The sequence below is a fragment of the Muntiacus reevesi genome, chromosome 13 (assembly GCF_963930625.1).
Source record: "Muntiacus reevesi chromosome 13, mMunRee1.1, whole genome shotgun sequence".
Taxonomy (NCBI): domain Eukaryota; kingdom Metazoa; phylum Chordata; class Mammalia; order Artiodactyla; family Cervidae; genus Muntiacus; species Muntiacus reevesi.
In genome coordinates, this window is record NC_089261.1 from 20210140 (window position 1) to 20233040 (window position 22901).

The following is a 22901-nucleotide window of genomic DNA, read 5'->3' on the forward strand; positions in this document are numbered from 1 at the left end:
GTCCTCTGGTTCTAAGGGTTTGACACCAACAAGGCTGTGGATGGGAAAGCTCTCCCTAAGGTGGTTTAAAAAGGAGAGCAGGTTTTGGGATCACCTTTTCTCCTCTTCAAGCTGGTTGAGAAGTTCCACCTTCTCCTTGTCGGCAGCTTCTACCATCGTTCGCAGCTGGTCCATCTTGGCCTCCAATTCCAGGACGTGCTGGGAAAGGCAAGGGTGTTAGTGAGTGGCCTCCTCCCGACCCAGATGCTGGCCCAGACGTGCCTCCAAAGAGCCACAGCTAAGTGGTACAACTGTGGGTCGGCATCAGTCAAAAACCTTGTCACATTAAAGTGCTTTCTATGATCTCTTTTAACAGGTTATCCTTGGCAGCACTTCTGGGAGCCGGATGATGAAAAACCACACCATTAAAGCAAATGGGGGTAATGCCAAAACAACTCTCATCTCTTTTTAAAAGATTTTTTTTTCTTCTTTATTTTTATTAGTTGGAGGCTAATTACTTCACAACATTGCTGTGGGTTTTGTCATACATTGACATGAATCAGCCATGGAGTTACATGCACTCCCCATCCCGATCCCCCCCTCCCACCTCCCTCTCCACCCGATTCCTCTGGGACTTCCCAGTGCACCAGGCCCAAGCACTTGTCTCATGCATCCCACCTAGGCTGGTGATCTGTTTCACCATAGATAATATACATGCTGTTCTCTCGAAACATCCCACCCTCGCCTTCTCTCACAGAGTCCAAAAGTCTGTTCTGTACATCTGTGTCTCTTTTTCTGTTTTGCATATAGGGTTATCATTACCATCTTTCTAAATTCCATATATATGTGTTAGTATGCTGTAATGATCTTTATCTCTCCGGCTTACTTCACTCTAAAAGATTTTTTAAAGTGGACCATTTTTAAAGTCTTTACTGAATTTGTTAAAATACTGGTTTTATTGGTTTTATGTTTTGGTGTGTTTCTGTTTCTGTTTTTCGGTCACAAGTAGGATCTTAGCTCCTCAACAAAGGATTGAACCTGTACCCCCTGCATTGGAAGGCGAAGTCTTAACAACTGGGCCACCAGGGAAGTCTTCACTCTCATCTTTCTTGAAGCTGAAACTCATACAAAGCATAACCTACAAAACAGGAGTTGTAACCACTACTAAGGTCCTAGTATATAAGTTCATCTGACAACAGACAGGCCAAGATACCTGGATGTAAAGACCAAAGAGCACAACAGATTCAAGAAGAACAGAACTTCATCTTTATGATGATGCAAACTGGTACCCAGGGCACAGCTTTCAAACAAGCCCGGGAAAGACATCCATGCTCATTTCAGAACGCTCAGATCAGCTCCCTGGCTCCGAGCACCAGGTATGCTGCCCAGCCTTCTCCCTCAATTTAGAAACCGTCACCGACTCCGCAACAAGATCAGCCTAGAACCCGTCACCATCTCCGCCACAAGGTCAGGGCCAGACTTCACCTGGTCATGTCCGTCCCGGGCCAGGGCGAGCTCCTGCTCTATCTCCCCCACGTGGCTCGTGGCCTTGGCCACCTCCGCCCTCTCTAGATCCCGTTCGGCCAGCAGCTGCTCAATATGCTGCTGCTTCTCCTTCAGGGCCTCCTGGAGGGCGGTGGTGCCGGAGATCTTCCTGGCGTAACGGGAGGAGGTTTCGGTCAACTGCAAAGGAAAGTTAAAGATGTGAAGGGCAATGATGCTATGAGGGATGCAGGGAGGGGGTGGTGCATGCAGGGCGGGCGTCTCCTCGGCAAAGTAAAAGCGCTGCCACTGGCTCGCAGGCTTGCCCAGGCTTAGGAAAGGTTTTCCATCGTGGAAACAAGACGGCACGTGCCTTGGAACTGTCAATGTCACAAAGAGCCCACCAACGTAAAGAGGCCACAGAAAAACCAGAAAGATGTTTGTGGCTCAAAATCAAAGGTGCCCTGAGCTGGGGCTGAGGGGGCCGGGTGGAAAAGTCCCTCAGGACCCAGGTCACAAGCTTCTCAAGTCTCCATTTCTGCCTGGACTTCATGAATAGTTATCTTCTCATTAAGACAGTTTGGCCAATCTTCTGTTCCTTAGACTTTAGGATGAGACTTTTTTCAACTTCTTGAGCTTCTACACACCATTACGTGACCATGATGTCACCCATGGAATCACAAACCTTCCTTCAACTGATTACATAGTTTACATACTTGGAACTTTGTGAGATTTTCTTCACTTTTCTTCTAGAACGAAAGGCAGAGGTGATTTCACCCAGGGATCCAGCTGTGAGGACCTGATTTCCAGTCCCCAGAAAGATTTACAAGGACGAGATGAAAAGGAAACTTGTGTTGTGCCTTCAAAGCATGTGTGAATGGGTGAGTGAGTGTGCAAGTACACACACAAGAGAAAGGAAGAAAGGGCATGGGGCGGGGGGGGGGGGTAGAAAAGGGGGAAAGGAGAAGTTCACGGAGAAAGAGAAGTAGGGGGAGGAAGGAGAGAGAAAAAGAGTGCATGAGAGGGGGAAGGGGGAGGAGAGCAGGAGCTGAAGGAGAGACAGCAGCGGGGGGAGGCGTGGAGAAAACCTCTTTCTGCTCTCATCTCTGCTGTTTCACGCAGCAGACACCTCCTCAAGGTGCCTAACTGTCATGTGAAAACACAGAGAACAGAACCTTCTGTTAAAGAGTTCAGAGGTCATTTGGACAAGCTGAATAACACTCTTCCAGGCTGGGCTCTGGGGGGCTGGGAGGGGCTCCAGAAGAGGCTGCAAACCCTTGGCCAGCATTTGTCTGAACGATCTCTGGCTTGAGGAGAATGCCACTGTTTCTACTGAGAGAAATTTCTTGAATTACTTAAACATATGAGGAGGAGGGGGATTTCCTATTCTCTCTTTTAACCACCTGACCTTGACTTTCCAGTTTCGCTATGTGGTTATACTTTCTCGTACTAATATTTCCTCCCTTAAAAAAAAAAAGAATTATTTATTTGGCCGTGTCAGGTCTTCATTGCGGCATGCAGGATCTTCATTTGTTTCAGCACGTGGAATCTTTAGCGTGGTATTTCAACCCTCAGTTGTGGCATATGGGATCTAGTTCCCCAACCAGGGATCAAACCCCGGGCCCCTTGCATTGGGAGCGTTGAGTCTTAGCCAATGTTTCTTCCTGAATACACTAAATCTGAGCTTCCCAAACCCTGTAGGGAGACACACCCCAGGGTGCTACAGCTAACTTGCAGGGGAACAGTGACACCTGTTGGACATTATGCAAACTACTAGCTGCAGGCAATTCAGCTTCAACCTTGGATTCTATTTACAATGATACTACAATCCTTTCAGCCACATCTCTCCAAAGCTTGGTTTTGGCCACTGCCAGGACAAAAAGCCCAAATTAATGTAGCACAGAAAATTAGGGTAGCAATGTTCACTACGAGTCCAAGCTTTGATAGGATGTGCAATGCCCACGAGGAGCAACCTAATAGTAACTCATTGTGGTTATTTAAGAATGAATTACAAATACTATTTTTGCTTTCAGCTAATGAGTATCATTTTTTTTTGAATAGTTACTAAACCATGAGGACATAAATATTAAGCTGTTTGGACTGAAATACGTAATAAACAGAACTGTTAGCTATTTTTTTTGGCCTATGGGCACTGTGAAAAAATAACAGAGACTCTAAAGGTTCTGTGGAACCGTGCTAAATACTGTCAGAAGATCATTTTGCATTCAAGAATCTTCCAGCTTTTTTTACATACGTACAATGGATCATATTGCTGAGCTGTATTTTTAGGAAATCATGCATTTGATTATCCTATGTTTTTCACATATTCATTTATGGTGATTTCTGGTTTAGAAACTATAACCACTCGATATAAAGAGATACAAAAACAAGCTGCTTTAAAAGGCAATGAGACTCATTTCTCTTTTGCTAATTTTCTTCAAAGAGGAATCAGAACTGGTCTAAAAAATAAGAGGAGAGGTTGGGGGGACAGGAAGGGCTTGGGGAATCTCCAAAGAAATGAACACAATTGTCACATAAAAAATATTTCTCCAACAAAAAAAAAAATAAGAGAGTATTTGGAATCCAGAGTAGACATGTCCACGGAATTGCTCCTGAATTAGTCCTGAGAATGTAAACTCATGTCCTGAAATGTAAACTCGATGTTCACATTAGAGCTGGTTGACTGACTCTGAACGAGGCTTCATCCAAATAGAGGGTTTTCTTCACCTCCATTTCACTCAGACATTCTAAGAGTTCTTGTCAAGCTTTTCTTATCAAGTTCACTTGTAATTTACACAGATGCAGGCTTTTATATGAGCAGAATGACAGAGTCCAAGCAGGTACCTGTATCACCTGAACGTAAGGGGAAGAAGTCCAATGGCTGCAGAGGAGGGTAGCCCCTGCCATAAAGAAAGATGCCCCAGAAGGTCCCGTCCCAGCCCAGTGTCAACAGAAAGAAGGCCAAGCGAGATCAGGGGCCAGCAGCCTTACTCCCCGATCTCAACACTTCACATTCTAATTCTTGTCTGCAGTTCATTGTCATGAACCAGAGACCCAGAATCCAGTCTGGAGTGTAATCTCACACAGTCATGTCAAATTTGAACAGTATCTGCTTCACTTTAAGCGAACAAACTAAACGGCAGGGGGTGGGGGTGGGGAAGCAAAGCCAAAAAGTCACTGCTTTGGCCCTAAGAAAGCATGACATTAACAAACAGAACAAGATGCTGCCTATTTTGATTCTGATGATTTTATCTTACTGATCAAAGCCGGAAAGGGGGAGAAAGAGAGAGGGAGTAGGAAGGGGAGATGGAGAGAGGTGACAACACAAAACAGGGCCTTTCAAGCATCTTTTCCAGTTGCCTACGTTCTTCTCTGCATCCTCGGGCCTGAGGCAGGAACACTCCACACCCACTGAACCGTTTTCAGTGGGTGAGACTGCATGAACACAACATGAAAATTCTAAGAACATGCCTTTTCTCAAAATACTTTTAGTTCCTAGTCTGACAACAAAGAGAAAGACACCCAGGTCCTTGGGGAAAGGGATCCCTCCAATTTTCCTGTCTTCCGGATGCCAAAATAATATCAGAATAATCAATCATCTCATAGGTTAGACTAGGGAGTTGTTACTATGGATTCACCAGGCACTGTGGTATCTCCCAGTCTTAGGAGTCTGAAAGGGGCTGTTCAAAATTCTTTATTTCAAACTTGTACTTGTGCTAGAGGTTTGGGTTCTCTTTTGTTGCAAAATGTGTAAGGACGTTCACAAGCTATAGCGAAGGAACATTTCATACAAGGGCGAGGGGAGGTGTAACCTTTCCTGAAGCAAAGCAGGCGTGCTGATGGGGGTGGCGGGCACCTGACGTGCCTGGAATGCAGAGAAAGACAGGAAGGGAGGCTCACCAGTCCTGTCCGGCTGGGCTTGCTGCTCACGGAGGAGGCCACGGAGCTCATGGAGCTGAGAGAGGAGGCGGATGGGCTGCGCTTCATGCTGGCGGGCGTGGTCGCCATCACTCGCCTCACCGCCGCGGCCTTGGCTTTGGCTGGCGTGGTGGAGGGGAAGCCAATCTTGGTGACTTTGTGGACCGGAGCAAACAGGCCGTATTTGGGTTGACACTGAAAATACCTTGAGGGGACAACAATTAAGGACAGGAACAAAAAGCGGCTTAATGACAAGAAAGAAAAACTTGTAACCAAGAGGCTCTCCTGACTCAAACTTGTGACTGGCTTGCTGTGAATTCTACCAACCGGCTGGGGTGCTGCACCCAGTCTGCAGTGTTCACTGGATGTGCAGGCTGATAAATAACTTCAGTAACGTCTTCAAAGACACATGAGGAAACAACAGTGTGATACGCAGAGACGGACTCACTTGTCTATTGCTAAGATGCTATGTAAAGAGGAAGTCATTTCTACTATCTGATAAACACACAGCAGAAGAGTTCAGCAGCCCAGTGATCCCACTTAATAAAACCTTGCTAAACAAAGGGAAAAAGAAATCAAACAAGCACCTAGCTGGCAGATTCACTCAAGTAAAGGTGGAGAAGTATCAGCTGGTTAGTCAGTTATCAGACTGACACCTGGAGACGTTACGACTCTAGCGAATTTTAACATCTTAATATCAAGAATATGAACGCGATGGCTTCATAATCATTGCAGCACTATGAGATTTTTTAAAATCTCAAGGCATTATTACTGTATTTGGTGCATAGCACCTATATACTTAAAATCATCAGCTGTAATAAATGCATCCCTCTGGATATTGACAATGAGGGGAGGCCTGTGTACAAGCTGGGGCAGGAGGTTGAGAAGGGCTATCTGCATCTTCCTCTCAATTCTTCTGTGAACTGAAAACTGCTCTAAAACAAAAACAAACAGATACATAAACCCAGTGCTTGTTCAGAATCTACTCAGATGCACCGCACATATCACTAAACAGAGTCAGGGGGCTTCTCTGGTGGTCCAACGGTTAAGACTCCGTCTTCCAATAGAGGGAGTGTGGATTTGATCCCTGGTCGAGGAACTAAGATCCCACATGCCACAGATCCCATGTGCTGCAGGGTGCGGCCAAAAATTTAAAAAATAAGTAAGTAATTGTTTTCTTTAAAAGCACACACGCACACATGAAATTTTTAAAAAGAGAACAAGGTGGGGGAAAAGACAGAGATACCATCTAAGAGAGAACGACTAATCCTAGCGGAGGGGAAAATCAGTAGATGAGTCTTAGGAGTGTAGCTCTTCAAAACGCTCATGGCCATTTTATTACACACACTGGGTGGGGCTGGCTTGAGCATCTTTACGTGCAGGAGGGAGAGGAAATTCCAACAGCAAACGCACCTTGTTCCAGCAACAGCCCCGTCATTCTTCCCGAGAGGCTCATCCAACTCCACGCCGCACCACTCCCCCTTCGCAAAGTCTGTCTCCCCAAGAAACCGGACTACACCAGCCTTCGTGCCACCAACCTGGAAGCAGGAAACAGTAAAAGGAAGAGGTGAACAAAATCCCACAGCTGAATCCTTTGCACTTAGAGCCAGTCGTGAATACTGTGTTCCATCATTGCTGTAGGCAGCTCTTCTCTTCACCTCCTCTCCAACTATTTAAAGAGTTCTCTTCAAAGGTCAGCAAAGGTGACCCGGGTGACTTCGGTTGCTAGAGTGATCTGATACCTGGTATAGTCCAATAATGAAATTGTCCAATAATGAATTCTTTAAAAAAAGGGAATAGCTGCTATTATTACTATTACTTCATGCCAATAGTAATAATTATTGTTACTCCAGAAGGAGTTTCCTGCTTCAAAATAAATATCTGCTAAAAAAAATAAAACCCTTACATTACTAAAAGAAAAACAAAATTTGTCTATAATCCACTGTAACAATGGCTGTGTTCATTTTCTCAAACTTCCTTTACATCATTACCCATGTAAACCAATAACATATACATATTAAGGGCAAATATTCATACATCCACACACATGAAATATAAATTCTTCAAAATACTTAAAATATTGATATTTTTTACTGTGAGGCTCTTCATTGCTTCACAACTATTAAAATGACAGTTCTTAAAAATAAAATAAAATAAAATAACAGTTCGTCACATTTTATTTTACATGAACTGGTCAAAGTTTTGAATTTTTTTAAATGTATCTTTGTCCCAGCTGCTGGTGATATAACATGCAAACATTATCCCATCACCATTTACTAATCCTTCCTTTGCCACTACTTTTGTTTCAGATACTCATTTTTATCATATTCTCTCTCATGTAAGAGAGAGAATAGATCTGAGTCTTTTTACAGTTTCAGAAATTCAGTATCTGTGCTACTGCCATAGCATTTTAATTACTGCTACTTCACAACCAGTATCATATTTGCTAATGATGGTTTTCCTTACTACTCTTCTTCAGAATATTGATCTTTCTTACTTTTAATTAAGCTTCTTTTTTCTTTTTAATTTTGACTGAGCCTCATGGCTTGCAGGATCTTAATTCCCCAACTGGGGATGGAACCTGGCCACCTTTTTCTCAATTAAAAAAAAAAAAATTCCCCAATTATAAAAGTGGTGAGTCACTGCAGGCCACTGAGAACATCACAAACAAAAAATACATGTTATTTGTGTATTCTCAACACCCAGGGACAGTTGCTGTTGACATTTTGACATTTCACTTTCCCTGCTATATTATGGTAGCTGTTTAGTATTTCACAATACAGATGTATCACAATATGGACTTCACTCAGTTTTTGTTTGGGATGTTCCCTTTTTTCTTATTGATTAAAAAAGTAACTCTTTATAATAAATTAATTCTTGAAGAGACGATGCATTCTCACGGTTCAAACGCTTTCAGATGTTAAGTATACACCAGGACTTCCCTGGAGCTCCAGTGGTTAAGACTGCCTTCCAGTGCAGGGGGCGCAGGTTCAATCCCCGGTCAGGGAACTACGGTCCCACATGCTCGGGGTGCAGCCAAAAATAATATTTTAAAAGGTATGTATTTAGAGAAGAGCCTCTCTCCTAGACTTCTGTCCCTATCTGCCCCCTCTCCCCACCACAGGTAACCTCTGCTATTGATGTACAGTATTTCTTCATGCCAGCATTTTTTCATGATCAAAAAGCAAATGTTGATTCGCATTTTTACTCCTCCCTTTCATTTTTACACTAAGGCCAGTGTACTATACGCGCTGTCCCGCACCTTGCTTTATTCCACATCAAGACACGGAGAACGTCCTGCTTGTGTTTACAGTTGCATGTTTTTCCACGGCATGGATTCACTCCAGTTTATTAAATCAGCCCTTACTGGGAGACATTTAGGTTATGTAGGTTTATCTATTTAATAAATTTAAAAGTCATTTTGGTTAATTAAAAAAGAGTCCAGGGGGACTGTGTTAAATGTAGATTATCTTGGGAAGATAACCTATTTAATCAACCTTGACAAAGAACCGGCTTTTCAGTTTTTCCTTTTTGTTTTTAATGTTCTCTATTTTATTTAATTCATTCTTTATCTCACTACTTCCTTTCTCTTACTTCCTTGGGGTTTATTACTCTCCCCTTCCTAATGCCTTAAGATCAATACTAATTTGCTTTTTTTAAAAAAAAAATTAGTTTTCTTTGGCTGCACTCCACAACTTGTGGGATCTCAGTTCCCTGACCAGGGGGATCAAACCCAGACCCTTGGCAGTGAAAGCACAATGTCCTAACCACTGGACCACCAGAGAATTTCCTAATTTGCTTTTTAATACCAAAGCTATTTGTTTCCAGTTTTTCTCCAAACACAGCTTCCTAAGAGTTCGGAATGACACGCGTTTTTTTCCCACCTGCTCTATTTAACCTCTGTTGAGGATGAAAAATATTAAAGCCTCAAAGCCATTGTGTATACTTTTTCTCTGAAAAAGAAACTCTCTGTGAGTCTGATTTGAGGACCCAAAGCAGTTATGGTTGCAGGTACTGCAGGCAGGAAGGGAATGTGAAGGGTGACAGAGGGCGGGTCTGGTGTCATGACAGGCGTCACTGAGGAAAGATGAAGCTGGAGGTTGGAGAAGACTCCTCGCAAGAGCCGCTGTGTCCAGCGCTGCCACCCACAGCGCACAGCAGAGTGGAGGAGCACTCGGCAAACGCTTGCTGAAGAAATGAAAGGAGACTTCTCCGTAGGGAACTACACAGCAAAGGCCACCTCCCCACGTAAACCAATGAAAGGAAAAGGTATGCCGCGGCTTGAGGTTGAATTTGATGGCTTAGAAGTGAGCAGAGGAAGAGCTATGCTAACACAGGTTAAGTGAGCACAGGCTCCGAATTGGATAGATTCACATGCCGGCTCTGTCTACGGATGAGTCAAATCGTTTAATTTCTAAATCTTAAGTTTCCTCATATGTAACATGGGGATAATTATAGGACTGTTGTGAGGATTAAATAAAATCACCCACATAAAACTGCCTTGTGCAGTGTCTGACAGATAGGGTAGGAGTCTGACATATATTAGCAGCCAGTGTGTCCATGCTAAAGAGAATACTAGTTCCAGATCTGGCAAACCGGACTTTTTAACACACTTCTTGGTAACCATGGAATGTATGAATAGCAACCTGCATAGAACTGGCCTCTGTTTCATCGGTCCTCTTATTCCACACCTTCCTAAGCAGCAGACTAACCAACATCACATGAGCAGAACACAGCACATTAGTTAAAGATGAGGCAATCTCTCCAGATAATGTGCTGGATTCTTTGAGGGTGAGTCTAAGTTACTGTCATGACCACTGTTTTTCCAAGAGGCGTCAGACAGGTTGTGGGCTTGTTAAACGAACCAGCAAATTCTCCAGACAAACCACCGCTTCACTCAGTTCAGAAGCTTTATAGCAAATTACCACAAACAATAGATCAGCAACGTTTCCTCTAAATGCAGGTAACAGACTATATGTCTACCCTGAATGCCACAAAGTTTGTTTCAAATGGATGATTACTGCTTCCTAGAATGGACAGTTTTCGTATCCCTTTCCCTCTCCCCTAACCTGGAATTCTTGACTCATATGACAGATGAAATGCTTTCTTTTCCCCTATAAAAGATCCTCAGTGATTATTCGAAATATCCTCAACAGAGACAGAAAGTCACATGAAGTCCTAAATCACTCTCTCTTCCACTTAATCATTTTACAATTTCTTTTCTAAGCATCTAAACATGATTTTCTAAAGCTAAGTTTTATTTCTCATGTGTTGAAGAGAACTCAAAAGTATTACAGTATGTGCATTTACATTAAGTATAAGCCACAATTTTCAAATCTATGTCTCAGAGGTAGATAACAAGATTATTTTTTTAAAAAATTTTAGAACATTGAAACAAAAAAATAGGCAAACACAAATGGCTACCATTCATTCTCTTTACTTTTGGAATATATATATGTGTGTGTGTCAGGAGTCATATATATATACACACAGACACGTGTTAGGAGTCATATATATGGCATGTACACACATATATGACTCCTAACACTGTGGTCAACCTAAGTCTAAATTAGAGGTCACTACTGGGGACCTCTAATTAATTCAAACTATACCTCTTAACTCAAACTAGAAATTTGGCTAAAGGAAAACCTACCTGTGCTCATGCTTTAGCAAATGTCAGATTTTTAAATTCTCATTCAGTCATTCAACATATATTTCTTGCATGCCTGGGCCCTCGGATACAAATATAAACCAAAAGAAGTGTTGACCCTGACAGAGAGAAGTCCAAACAAACAATTCCAGCAAAAAGTGATAAGCACTTGGAGTTTCTACAAAATGCTGTGAGACCAGAGACAAACATCCTCCTTGAATACTCTTAGGAAAAGTAAGAACTTCAATAAATTCTACAGGGCTAATGAATTGAAATGGAAAACCTTGAATCCTCTCTCAACCCTCCCATGTATTCATCAAGTTCCAAACAAGCCATTTAACCTCACTGTGCCTCAGTTTATAAAGCTATAAAATGTCCAATGAGTGGCAATGCAGGACTGTTCCACGGGGCTCTCTGAGCAACAGAATTCTGTGAGGTGGCTGCTTAGCTGCCAGGTCGTTAATTTAAGCAGCTTAATTTAAAAAGGTAAACATGGCTAATTGGTATTTACCAATACAAATTTAGCCCTGACTTAACACTTAATCACCTGTGAGATGACTGGTCAGTATTTTATGTCACCTCAACTAGAGAACAATCCAGCTTTGGGCAGCCCTACGGCGACAAATTCCTACAAGACAGGTAAGGTCCGCCTGGCCCGGTTTTTATCCTTGGGTCCTAACTGCATCTCCCATCATACATTACAGTCTTACTCCTGCCCTCTAAGGGTGTCATGTGACAACAGTATTTAAAACACTCTTTTTTTCTTTTCTAGTTTTTGGCCACATGTGGGATCTTAGTTCTCCGACCAGGGATCAAACCCATGCCCCTTGTAGTGGAACTATGGAGCCCAAACCACTGGACTGCCAGGGAAGTCCCAACCCTCTGATTCTTTTGACAAAGTTTTATGAGTACCTACTGCGTGCCAGGCATTGTTCTAAGTGCTGAGCATAAAGCAGTGAATGAGACAGTTTCCAGACTTTCACAAAGTCTAAATTCTGGTCTGGGGAACTGGACAATGAACAAATAAATAAATGAGATCATTTTCAATACATAGAGGGCTATGAAAAACACACAGCAGGGTGAGGTGATAGTGTTTTGAAGGGTCTTCAGTTGGGGTGACGGGGAAAGGATCCTTAGTGAGGTAACATCTGAGTCAAGGCTCAAGGACTTTGAGACATCGGTCATGCACAGACCTGGGGGCAGAACATTCCAAGCAGAAGAAAGAGCAAACCCTAAAGTGAGAATGAATCTGGGTGCTGAGGTGACAGCAAGGAGGCCAGCGTAGCTGGAGTGGAGTGAAAAAGGAGACGAGCAGAGAGAGCTGAGCTTGGATGCGTGGGCAGGGGCCACAGCATCAGACTCTGCGGGTCCCTGGAAGGAGCTGAGATGTTTATTTTAATGCAGTGGGACATCCATTAGGGAACACGGGGCTGGTTCTGGTCACTGCCAAGGCTACAGCACCTAGAACACTGCCTGGCACACACACGGCAGACACTCAAGTGTACTCACTGGATGAGCTGCGGGGTGTTAAATACAGCTGTTTAGCCATCTTATTTTCTCTAGGCAAAATAAATAGAACCTTCCTACCACTGTTTCCTTTTCATCATTTTGAGTCTCCCTATCTACAAAATATGACGGTAAGTAAGTTCTCTTAAAAAATTGAAAGAGCAGATGACGGACATTCTCTTATACTTTAATTCTCCCTAGAACAAACTGGTAAACCAAAGATGACATAATGAGGAAGATGCCACTTAGAAGTTATGCTTGACTTGCACTTCTAGCTCTTGAAACTAATCTTTCCTTCTGAAAAACATATTAACTCCTTCAGGACAGGACCCCAAAAATACCAAGAAACAGGAAAGAAAAAGTGTGTGTGTGTGGGGGGGGAGGCGGGGAGATTAACTTGTTACCACAGAGAGTGAGCATAGAACTGCTTTTCAATATAAGATTATAAGCACCAACACATGACATTTTAAACTCTAAGCAAGAATTCGCTTAAGGGAATAGACAAATCTACTTGCGGGTCAGAAACAGATACACAGACATAGAAAACAGCCTTGCGGTCACAGGGGTGAGCGGAGGGAAGGGTGAGCTGGGAGATGAGCACTGACACCTGCACCCTGACACGGGTCAAAGGGACGGCGCGCGGGAAGCTGCTGCGGGCTCAGGGGGCTCAGCCTGGTGCTGCGATGACCGAGGGGAGGGCGGGGACGGCCGGGGGCTCACGAGGGAGCGGGCACATGTATACACACGGCTGAGTCACGCTGCTGTGCAGCAGGAACTAACACTACACTGGAAAGCAATTATACCCCCATAAAATGCTTTAATTCATTAAAACTAAATAGGTGAGCAGATAAATAAGATGTGGTATAACCCTAAAATGGAGTATCATCAGTCATAAAAAGCAATGAACTACATGATGAACCTCAAACACTCTGCTGAATGAAAGAAACCAGGCATTACAAAACTACGTAAGATTTGGGGGCATTTATAGGAAATATAGGATTCTCTGGTAGCTCAGCTGGTAAAGAATCCACCTACAATCCGAGACCCTGGCTCGACTCCGGGGATGGGAAGATCCATTGGAGAAGGGATAGGTTACACACTCCAGTATTCTTGGGCTTCCCTGGTGGCTTAGCTGGTAAAGAATCCGCCTGCAATGTGGGAGGCCTGGGTTCAATCCCTGGGTTGGGAAGATCCCACGGAGAAGAGAACAGCTACCCACTTCAGGATTTTTGGCCTGGAGAATTCCATGGACTATACAGCACCAAAGAATTGATGCTTCTGAACTGTGGTGTTGGAGAAGACACTTGAGAGTCCCTTGGACTGCAAGGAGATCAAACCAGTCAACCCCAAAGGAAATCAATTCGGAATATTCATTAGAAGGACTGATGCTGAAGCTCCAATACTTTGGTCACCTGATGCCAAGAGCCGACTTATTAGAAAAGACCCTGATGCTGGGAAAGATAGAAGGCAGGAGGAAAAGGGGACGACAGGGGATGAGATGGTTGATGGCATCACCAACTCAATGGACATTGAGTTTGAGCAAGCTCTGGGAGATGATGAAGGACAGGGAAGCCTGGCATGCTGCTGTCCGTGGGGGTCACAAAGAGTCGGACACAACTGACTGAACACCAAAAATAGGAAATAGCTATGAAAGGCAAATGTGCAGAGATAGAAAATGGATCATTGATTGCCTGGGGCTGGAGGTGCAGTAGAGAATGACTTGCAGACTGGCAGGAGGAACTTTCCAGGGGAAGCAAATATTCTAAAACTGGATTATAGTGACTGCATAACTGTGTACATTTATGAAAAATGACTGAATGTTGGATGCATAAATTACACCTTCATACAGCTGCTTAAGGAACAAAACAGATCCAAGTTAAATAAAATGGAGGATTAGCTTAAAATTAACATGGAGGTGATGGATACATGTCAGAGCAGCGAGAATGGGAGGGACTCCCCGAGGGGCTGACAATGCAGAAAACTGAAAAGCCATCTGCGTGTCCCACAGCATTTATTTATTTACTTTTTTAAAACAAAAGACAGGGACTTCCCTGATGGTCCAGTGTCTAGGACTCCACATTCCTAACACAAGGGGCCCAAGTTTGACCCCTGGTCAGGGAACTAGATGCCACATGCCACAATTAAGACTTGGTGCATTGGTGCAGTCAAATGAATAAATACTTTTTTAAACAAAAATAAAATCTATTTGTAACTGTTTAAACATTTAATAGGAACCAAAAAAAAGAACCATCTGAGGTTGATAAAAGTGCAGAATATTTAATTGCAAGGGTCACACTCTTACAGAGCACTAAGATCAAAAAGTTTAGCCAAGACTCTGGTCTTGGAAGCAGACTAGTCTTACTCATGACCAGTTTTCGAGATAGACTCCTTGACCAACTGCCCCAACTCTCATTTGGCCCTACCCATGGGCTCAGCACGTAATTAAAATTAAAAACATACAGATCATGGCGCTCCACTCTTTTGAGCAGGGGAATTTGGGAAACTCGGGGCCAAATCCTCTTTTGCTAACAGCAGAGGGAGAACCCAGGGCTACCCTGGTGGCTCAGATGGTAAAGAATATGCCTGCAATGCAGGAGACCTGGGTTTGACCCCTGAGTCGGGAAGATCCCCGGGAGAAGGAAACCACAACCCACTCCAATATTCTTGCCTAGAAAAGTTTCATGGACAGAGGAGCCTGGTGAGCTACAGTCCATGGGGTCACAGAGAGCTGGACACAACTGATCAACTAAACACACAAGCATCAAAAAACCTCCAGTGCAACAAAACTGCAGCTGGGACAAACTCAAAGCTGGTACAGAAGTGAACTGTAACTGTATTACTCACTCAGTTGTGTCTGACTGACTGTGACCCCATGGATTGTAGCCTACCGGGCTCCTCTGTCCATGGGATTCTCCAGGCAAGAATACTGGAGTGGGTTGCCATGCCCTCCTCCAGGGGATCTTACCCACCCAGGGATTGAATCTGGGCCTCCTGCATTGCAGGCAGATTCTTTACCGTCTGAGCCACCAGGAAAGCCCCAAAGAAGTGAGTACATGCCAAACAAACAAGTTACAGATTGACCCTTGGTAAGCACTGATGTCTGAAATGATGCTCTAAATTCTGAAACATCAACTGCTAAAGTTCATGACTATTATAACTGGAAGAAGTAACCACTAACCTTGAAACTAACAGATCCAGAAGGAACTCCTTGAAGGTAACAGGTATAAAGGGCCGCCACAAGTATGAGGGGACTTGTGAATTCACAGAATGCTACTCATGGATGCTACAGGACTGGAAGTCCTGAATTCTAAATCTAAAACCTGCCTTCAACGCACTGTATGTCCTTGTTTGTAGGACAAGATAATCACAAAAACTGCCTATTTCAAAATTACGCTATCAGTCATCAACTCTACACAACAGGTTCTAGAGTAAAACACCTAAACTTGAATTGCAGAAACATCACTCTGAAGGTTGTACAAACTTGGGCAAGTGACTATACTTCTTAAAGTCTATTTTCTCATCAGTTCTGTGGTGCTACCCCATTCATTGCTGAAACAGAATTCCCTGGTGGTCTAGTGGTTAGGACTGCTCACCTGCTGAGGGTCCAGGTTCGATCCCTGGTCAGGGAACTAAGATCCCACAGGTTGTTGCAGCCCAGCCAAAAATAAATTTTTTTAATTAAAAAAAATAGAGGATCCACTGCTAAAACATTAAATGAAATGCATGGGATACTCCAAAGACTAACAGCCATGTTTCTTTTCCTTTTTTTTTTTTTTAAAGCAGTTGAACAGATATAAAGGATATTGAAAGAGCACAGGGTCAAAGGCTTCAGACAAATGTTATGCCGTGAACTTAACAAAAGTGTTGAAAAAGTAAGAGTAAAGCTTTAAATTTTCAGTGAGAAAAAGAGCTACCATCTCTTGAGTGCTGACTGCTAAGAATTATATATGCATCATCTAATGATGAGATGTTTGGACAGCATCACTGACTCAATGGACGTGAACTTGAGCAAACGCTGGGAGATAGGAACTGGGAGGCCTGGCGTGCTGCAGTCCATGGGGTCACAAAGAGTCAGACATGATTTAGCAAAAACAACATCTACTTTAACCCTCACAACAATGCTAGAGGTTAGCACTATTATTCAACCTTGTTTTCACAGACAAGAAAACTAAGAAGTTAAATAACTTGTTCAGGTCATAAAGGCAGAGTTAGACTCACCTTGTGTTTTTAGCACTGCTATACTGCCTCTTACGTAAAATAAACAAAAAAAGAATAAACCAATTATTGTGTCAAATTCAGGGATTCTCAAATGTACAGCATATAGACCATATACATTGTGTTTCCTGCTTTTTTAGCACAACAGAACCTAGTGTACATCTCCTTCCTTTTAGTAGACCAAAATCTGATTGTTTAAAAGGCACAGAAGTTCTGAAATAACATCCTGTGATGTCTGAGTTTTTCAAGACACTCAAGGAGACAGGATCTCATATTTATCCACATACTATTCCGAAAGCAAAAATTAAAAACCAGAGAGGAAAAAAAAACCCTTTGTGAAAAAACATCTCAGTCCACCTCTCAGCTTGTTTTGTCAAATAAAACTATCTTAATATTTACAAGCTAAAAATTCAATATTCTTTTAGCTAAACTGGAAGACAAAACTAGGTTGATCACTGCAAACCTATGCTTACCCTATGTACAAACTACACCAGTTTCTAATTTGTTGCATATTCACACAAACAGAACCAGAAAACCTGATTATTTTCTCTAGAACTGAGTGAACAGAACAGATTCTGAGCCCACACTTGTGTATTTCATCCCCTTGCCAGTGATTATCTCTCAAGTCAACACGACGACCTCGGAAGGTTTCTACACTCACCAATACTCGGTCTCCGATTTTGAGTTCTCTCTCTCCTTTCTTGATTGAGCTGGCCTCTGAAAGGTTGGAGATAGATTCGCTGGCGGTTTTCGTAAGGTTGCTGATCTGAGATGTAGCTGAAGGTTCCTTTGCAGCTGGTTGGGACGATTTGTGGGGAATATTTGAGGGGGTGGCTGGGGACGAGGACGCCATGCTGACTGCTGAAGTGGACAGAGGCGAAGTCGTCCGGGAAGCGTGAGTTGTCTGCGGGCCATCAGCTTCATCCTCTGCCTGCACCTTCCTCGTCAACTTTGAAGGTCGGGTAAATATCCCCTTTAGAGGCTCACACTGGAAGTACCGAACTCCTGCTACTGAGCCATCGTTCTTGCCTATGGGCTCATCCAAAACGATCCCGGCCCACTGGCCTGGTGCAAACTGGGTTTCTCCCAGGAACTGGATAAATCCAGGCTTATTCCCATTCACCCAAACTCGCTCCCCAACTCGAAAGTCATCCACAAACTCCTCTTGTGTCTCAGAGGACGGAATGCTTGATGCTTTTTCACTGGATATTGTTTTTTCTATTGGAGTGGCAACTGCAAACAGAGGAAAGGATCAGAAAAGATTCAGTTTCATATTTAAGCAGACAACTCCTAAGTTAAGGAAAATAAACTAGAAAAGAAGAGTCAAAAGCAACAAAAGTAGCCACAATACTTCAAGAGATGCTCCGTTTATCTTTCTTCTTTTTTTTTTCAGCAAGGAGGTAAAAAGTATTAATACTTGATCCATCACTACTGTTTTCAATGCTATCAAACCTCAGTGAGCTGATAAGACTTAATCCTTACTTGTAATTTAGATTGGAAGAAGTAAAAAACAAGGGGGAAAAAAGTAGTCCTTTTCCCAGAATTTGTAACGTAAGTCTGATTTCATTGCTTCCCCATATCCTGCACATTAGTGAACTCAGACCCATTGAAATGGACTCTATTCCCCCATCTGAGAGGTCACCTAGAAATGACAGGACTAGGCCAATAGTCACAACAGAGATTCTCAATAAACTTGACAGAGGAGGAGATTTGTTGCTGGAGTACCCACCATCACTGTTCCAAGACTACTCTTTTGTTACCAGAGGTGGAAGCTCCAGCAAGGAAAAAGAGAGCCAGACTCCCTGTAAAAGCAAGATGACTTTGCAAACTCTACCCGATGGTTAAGACAGAGTTAAAATTTTGCCAGAAATGTGGTATCTCCACCAGAAATACATTCATGCATCCAACCACCAACCACTGATTAATTATTTAGCGTGAACTGGCAAACAGAGCCTGAATTCTTAATGTCTGCCATTTACCGGGCATATCCTGATCTTAGGATGTCAGATGACCTGAGTTTTTTTTATCTGTAAAGAGGGAGAATAGTGTTATCTTGATGGTTTTTTCTTCCCAAAATGAGAATTAAATGAAATAATGTATCTATTCATGTTATACATCTTTGTTGAGTTCCAACCACTCCGGAACTAGTCCCAGGCACTGTTCTTAACTGGGGACAAAGCAAGACAGTATAGTCCATGCCTTTGTAGAGCTCAGAGTCTAGAGGTAGAGAAGCAAACAGTTAAGAGACACACCAAGTCATTTCAGGTGGTCTAAGTGCTGTGGAAGAAATAATGCCTTTAGGTAGAATAGTCAGGGAAGGCCTCCTGGAGAGGGTGACATCTAGTCTGAGGTCTGATCAGCAGGAGTGAATCACACAAAGCCTGGGGAGTAGAGTGGCCTGGTTGGCTGAGAGTGGGTGCTGAGCATCTGAGCATCCCTTTACCCTACACAGAAAGGGAAACTGGAGTTTCTGATTGTGGAGGGTTTTTATTGTTGTTTTTTTTAGAAGACAGTGGGTACTCTCAGATAGAACAGATAATAACCTGCCAAAGATAGGGGCTAGTTTTTTTTTTTAAGAGTTAGTGCTAGCTTTGCACATCAACAATCATTCTTCAGAGTGCGGCAAGCATGAATTTCTGAAAAACCATCTTCATAAAAGTGTCTTGAATTCCTTGGCAATGACTTCCTTTCAAGCATATAAGTTTTAGTCTTAATAAGCTACTTTAATCTCTAATGTGTGCCAAGGAAGGCTGGGGAAACCAAGTTCAATCACATATGATCCATGGACTCAAGGACTCTATATGCTAAAAGGTGTGCACAAAAAATATTAAAAGTGAAAAAGACAATTCTAACAGGGGTTAAGTATAACAGTGGATGGCTTCATAGAAGGTTTGGCATTTGAAGGGGTCTTAAAAGAGGAAAGATTTTGAGGAGAAGAAGGGGATGCCAAAATTAGAACTGATTTCCACCAAAATTAGAACTGACTTCCACAAGGCTAAATAGCACTGAAATAAGTCCATTTCTTCACAATCCTTTGCCTATCAGTAAAGCTTTCTTTTTATGGCCTCTCTGAAAAGAACCAGGTTTTATCCTGATACATACAATGTAAAGAACTCAACATCTCTAATCAGTCAATACTTACTGAACTCCTGTTCCATGCCAGGAAATTTTCTAGGTGTGTAGATGGAATACAGCAGTGGAGGAGGGAAAAAAAACAAAAAGATTCCTTTCCTCAAGGAAGCCCAATGAATGTCTTTATGAAAGAACTTGAAGAAATAATGTTGGACTTAATAGATTATGGTGGGCACCTGTCTAGAACGGCTGAAAACCTAAGATTTATATTTAATAGTGCATAAATCACATAAAAAGATGACAAAAGCAAGCATCAGATGCCCTCTCCTCCTGCCTCTCTGATCACTATGGGTGGAAATTCATAAAAAAAAAATCATTAAGTGGAAACAGTAGAGGAGGAGATGGAGAACAGATGAGGAACAGGTTGCTGAAGATAATCAAAGGCACGGGCTCACCTATAAACTGCTGAAGGCTTCCCTCGTGAGCCAGACACGGGCCGCTGGAGTACCTGCTCCCTGATGACAGTGGCCAATTTCGGGCCAATGACTGTCATCCTATCTTTTAAGTCTGACTAGTCTTTGCTTTCTCTACATATCCCTAAATCCCGAGCAGAAAGGTCCTGATGGGCTCAGGAAGATACATGGGGAGGAAAACTGAAGAAATACTGTAACACTGTCAGGATCAAATACTGAAGTGAACTTGACAACGATTTCAGCACCAGTGCACCAGGGATCCCTAACCTTTGGGCCACATATGAGTGCCTCCTGTCAGATCAGCAGCAGCATTAGATTAGAAATAAAGTACACAATAAACGTAATGCACTGAATCATCCCCAAACCCACCCCTCCGCCAAGTGTGTAGAAAAACTGTCTTCCATGAAATCAGTCCCTGGTGCCAAAAAGGTTGGGACCGCTGCCTTACACTGAAGAAATGAAATTAAGATAGACTCTTCATTGAATAAGACTTCTAGATAGAAAATTTGGGACTTCCCTGGTGGTTCAGTGGTTAAGACTCCATGCTCTCAATGCAGGGGGACGGGGTTCAATTCCTGGTCAGGGAACTAGATTCTACATGCCACAACTAAGACCCAGTACAACTAAACAAACAGATATTTTTTTAAAAAGACTTTTAGATATAAAATTCTATGCCTTTTAATTGAAACTTTTTCAAGTATTTTCAAGAATATGATGTTCCGTAAGACTGTCTTCTTATATTTTTCAAATCTTGATTTTTCAAATCAAGGTTTCAAATAGAAGTCTTCACATAGGATTAAAATTTACTTGCTATTAAAGAGAAACGTAACGCATTACCAGCAGCAGGTGTCTTCAAGGCTGTGCTTCCAGGCTTCAGGATCTTGGTGGGGGCCTTAAGCCCGCTTGGTTTTAGCATACTCATTGCCTTCTGTGTCAGGGCTGTCTCTCCGTTGCCTGTTGCCACTATCTTTCCCCGGTCCTTGATACAACTGTGGGTGATGCTATAGTGAAGTCAGTCTCTGGGTTATCTGCAAAGAGATAAACAGGAAAAGAGTTTAGAATCTAGAGAAAGAAAATAGAAACAATTATGGAAAGCCGCTTTCACAACCTAAACTCTCCCTTATGTCTCCACAATGAACCTAAAAACCTAGAAAATTCCAGATATCAAACAGATTGAAGATGCTGGAACTTCCTGGTGGTCCAGTGGCTAAGATTCCACGCTCTCAAAGCAGGGGGTGGCATGGGTTCAATCCTTGGTCAGGGAACTAGATCCCACATGTTGAAACTAGGAGTTCACAATCTACAACTAGAGATCCCTAAGCAAACAAAAATATTTTTTAAAAGTCTTTTAGAAAAATGAAGATGCTGTTGAAATAGATTTAAAAGCAATTTACTATCCTAAAGACAAGAGGCTAAGGCTGGCAATATGATCACTCTTCTTTATAGCATCTAATAATCCCAGTTCAGTACACTGCCCAAAAACCACATAACCCATAAAGAAGTTCAGAAAAATGCCCACCAGACTTAACAGAGTTGCCTTTCAGTTTTCACTTCATTCACTTCTTTGTTGCTTAAGATTTATGAGCACAAGCCTATATTAACTATATATATATAGCTTAATCCATAGAAATACATAATAACTCAATATAAAACCACATATATGTTAAATGAGAGAGAGGGTTCAAAGGCAAACTCTTTAAGAGGAAAGCCGTATCTAGAAAGTACTAAAGAAAAATAATCTTTATTCTGAAACACAATCATCTGATTTAGTCAAGACCAAGCATGAATCTACAAATTTTGGGCTCATGCAAAACTGTACCTTGTCATTTGCTCTTTAAGAGAGAAGGAAGATCTTTGGATTTTGGAATAGGGAAAAATATTTCTAGACATAATACCTAAGAAAACAGAATTCAAAGAGAAAAATGCTATTTACTGACACTCTCTCAAATGATTGCATTCTGTGATTTTTTTTTTTTCCTGCTAGTTGAGTTTGGGTGATGAAGCACAGACATCACTCTCTTTTACAAGCAATGTGCAGCAACAGTAAACAACACAGCCAGGGCTGACAGAGGTGCTGCTGTGGCCCCATGATCCCTGTGGCGGGTTGAATGGCAGCCTCCCCAAAAGATATCCATCTAGGAATTCCCTGGTGGTTGAGTGGGACGAGTCTACATTAACTATAGGCTAATATTAACTATATTAGCCTATATTAATGGTGGGAAGCCATGCTCTCACTGCCGGGAGACCAGGTTTTATCCCTGGTTGGGGAACTAAGATCCCACAAGACATGAGGCAAAAAAAAGAAAAAAGGAAAATCTGTTGACCAAAAGAGATATCATCTGGAATCTGTGAACAGATGTGAGCGCCTCCTGGATGACCTGCATGCCCTAAACCTGAGGACAAGTGTCCTAATTAGAAGAAAAGAGCACAGAGGAGACAGCCAGGTGAAGACGGAGGCAGGGATTACAGCCATGTGTCTACAAGCCAAGGATGGCCAGCAGCCACCGAAAGCTAAGAGAAAAGCCTGAGATGGACTCCCTGAGATGGATTCTCCCTCAGAGCTCCAGAAGGAACCTACCCTGGCGACACCATGTTTCAGACTTTTG

The 22901-nt window shown here is 42.7% G+C and overlaps 1 protein-coding gene across 4 annotated transcripts in view; it reads right to left on the reverse strand.

Annotated features, from left to right (window-relative positions):
* CLIP1 (CAP-Gly domain containing linker protein 1) overlaps positions 1 to 22901 on the reverse strand; it is a 115319-nt gene that overhangs the window by 62676 nt on the left and 29742 nt on the right. For all 4 annotated transcript variants that reach the window (XM_065904943.1, XM_065904944.1, XM_065904942.1 and 1 more), the window contains exons 2-7: positions 21133 to 21323; positions 17412 to 17983; positions 6793 to 6917; positions 5362 to 5584; positions 1465 to 1662; positions 95 to 198 (exon numbers count right to left, since the gene is read on the reverse strand). In XM_065904943.1, coding sequence (XP_065761015.1) covers positions 95 to 198; positions 1465 to 1662; positions 5362 to 5584; positions 6793 to 6917; positions 17412 to 17983; positions 21133 to 21217 — 1307 coding nt within the window. In that variant the 5' untranslated portion in view covers positions 21218 to 21323. The remainder of the gene's footprint in view (positions 1 to 94; positions 199 to 1464; positions 1663 to 5361; positions 5585 to 6792; positions 6918 to 17411; positions 17984 to 21132; positions 21324 to 22901) is intronic.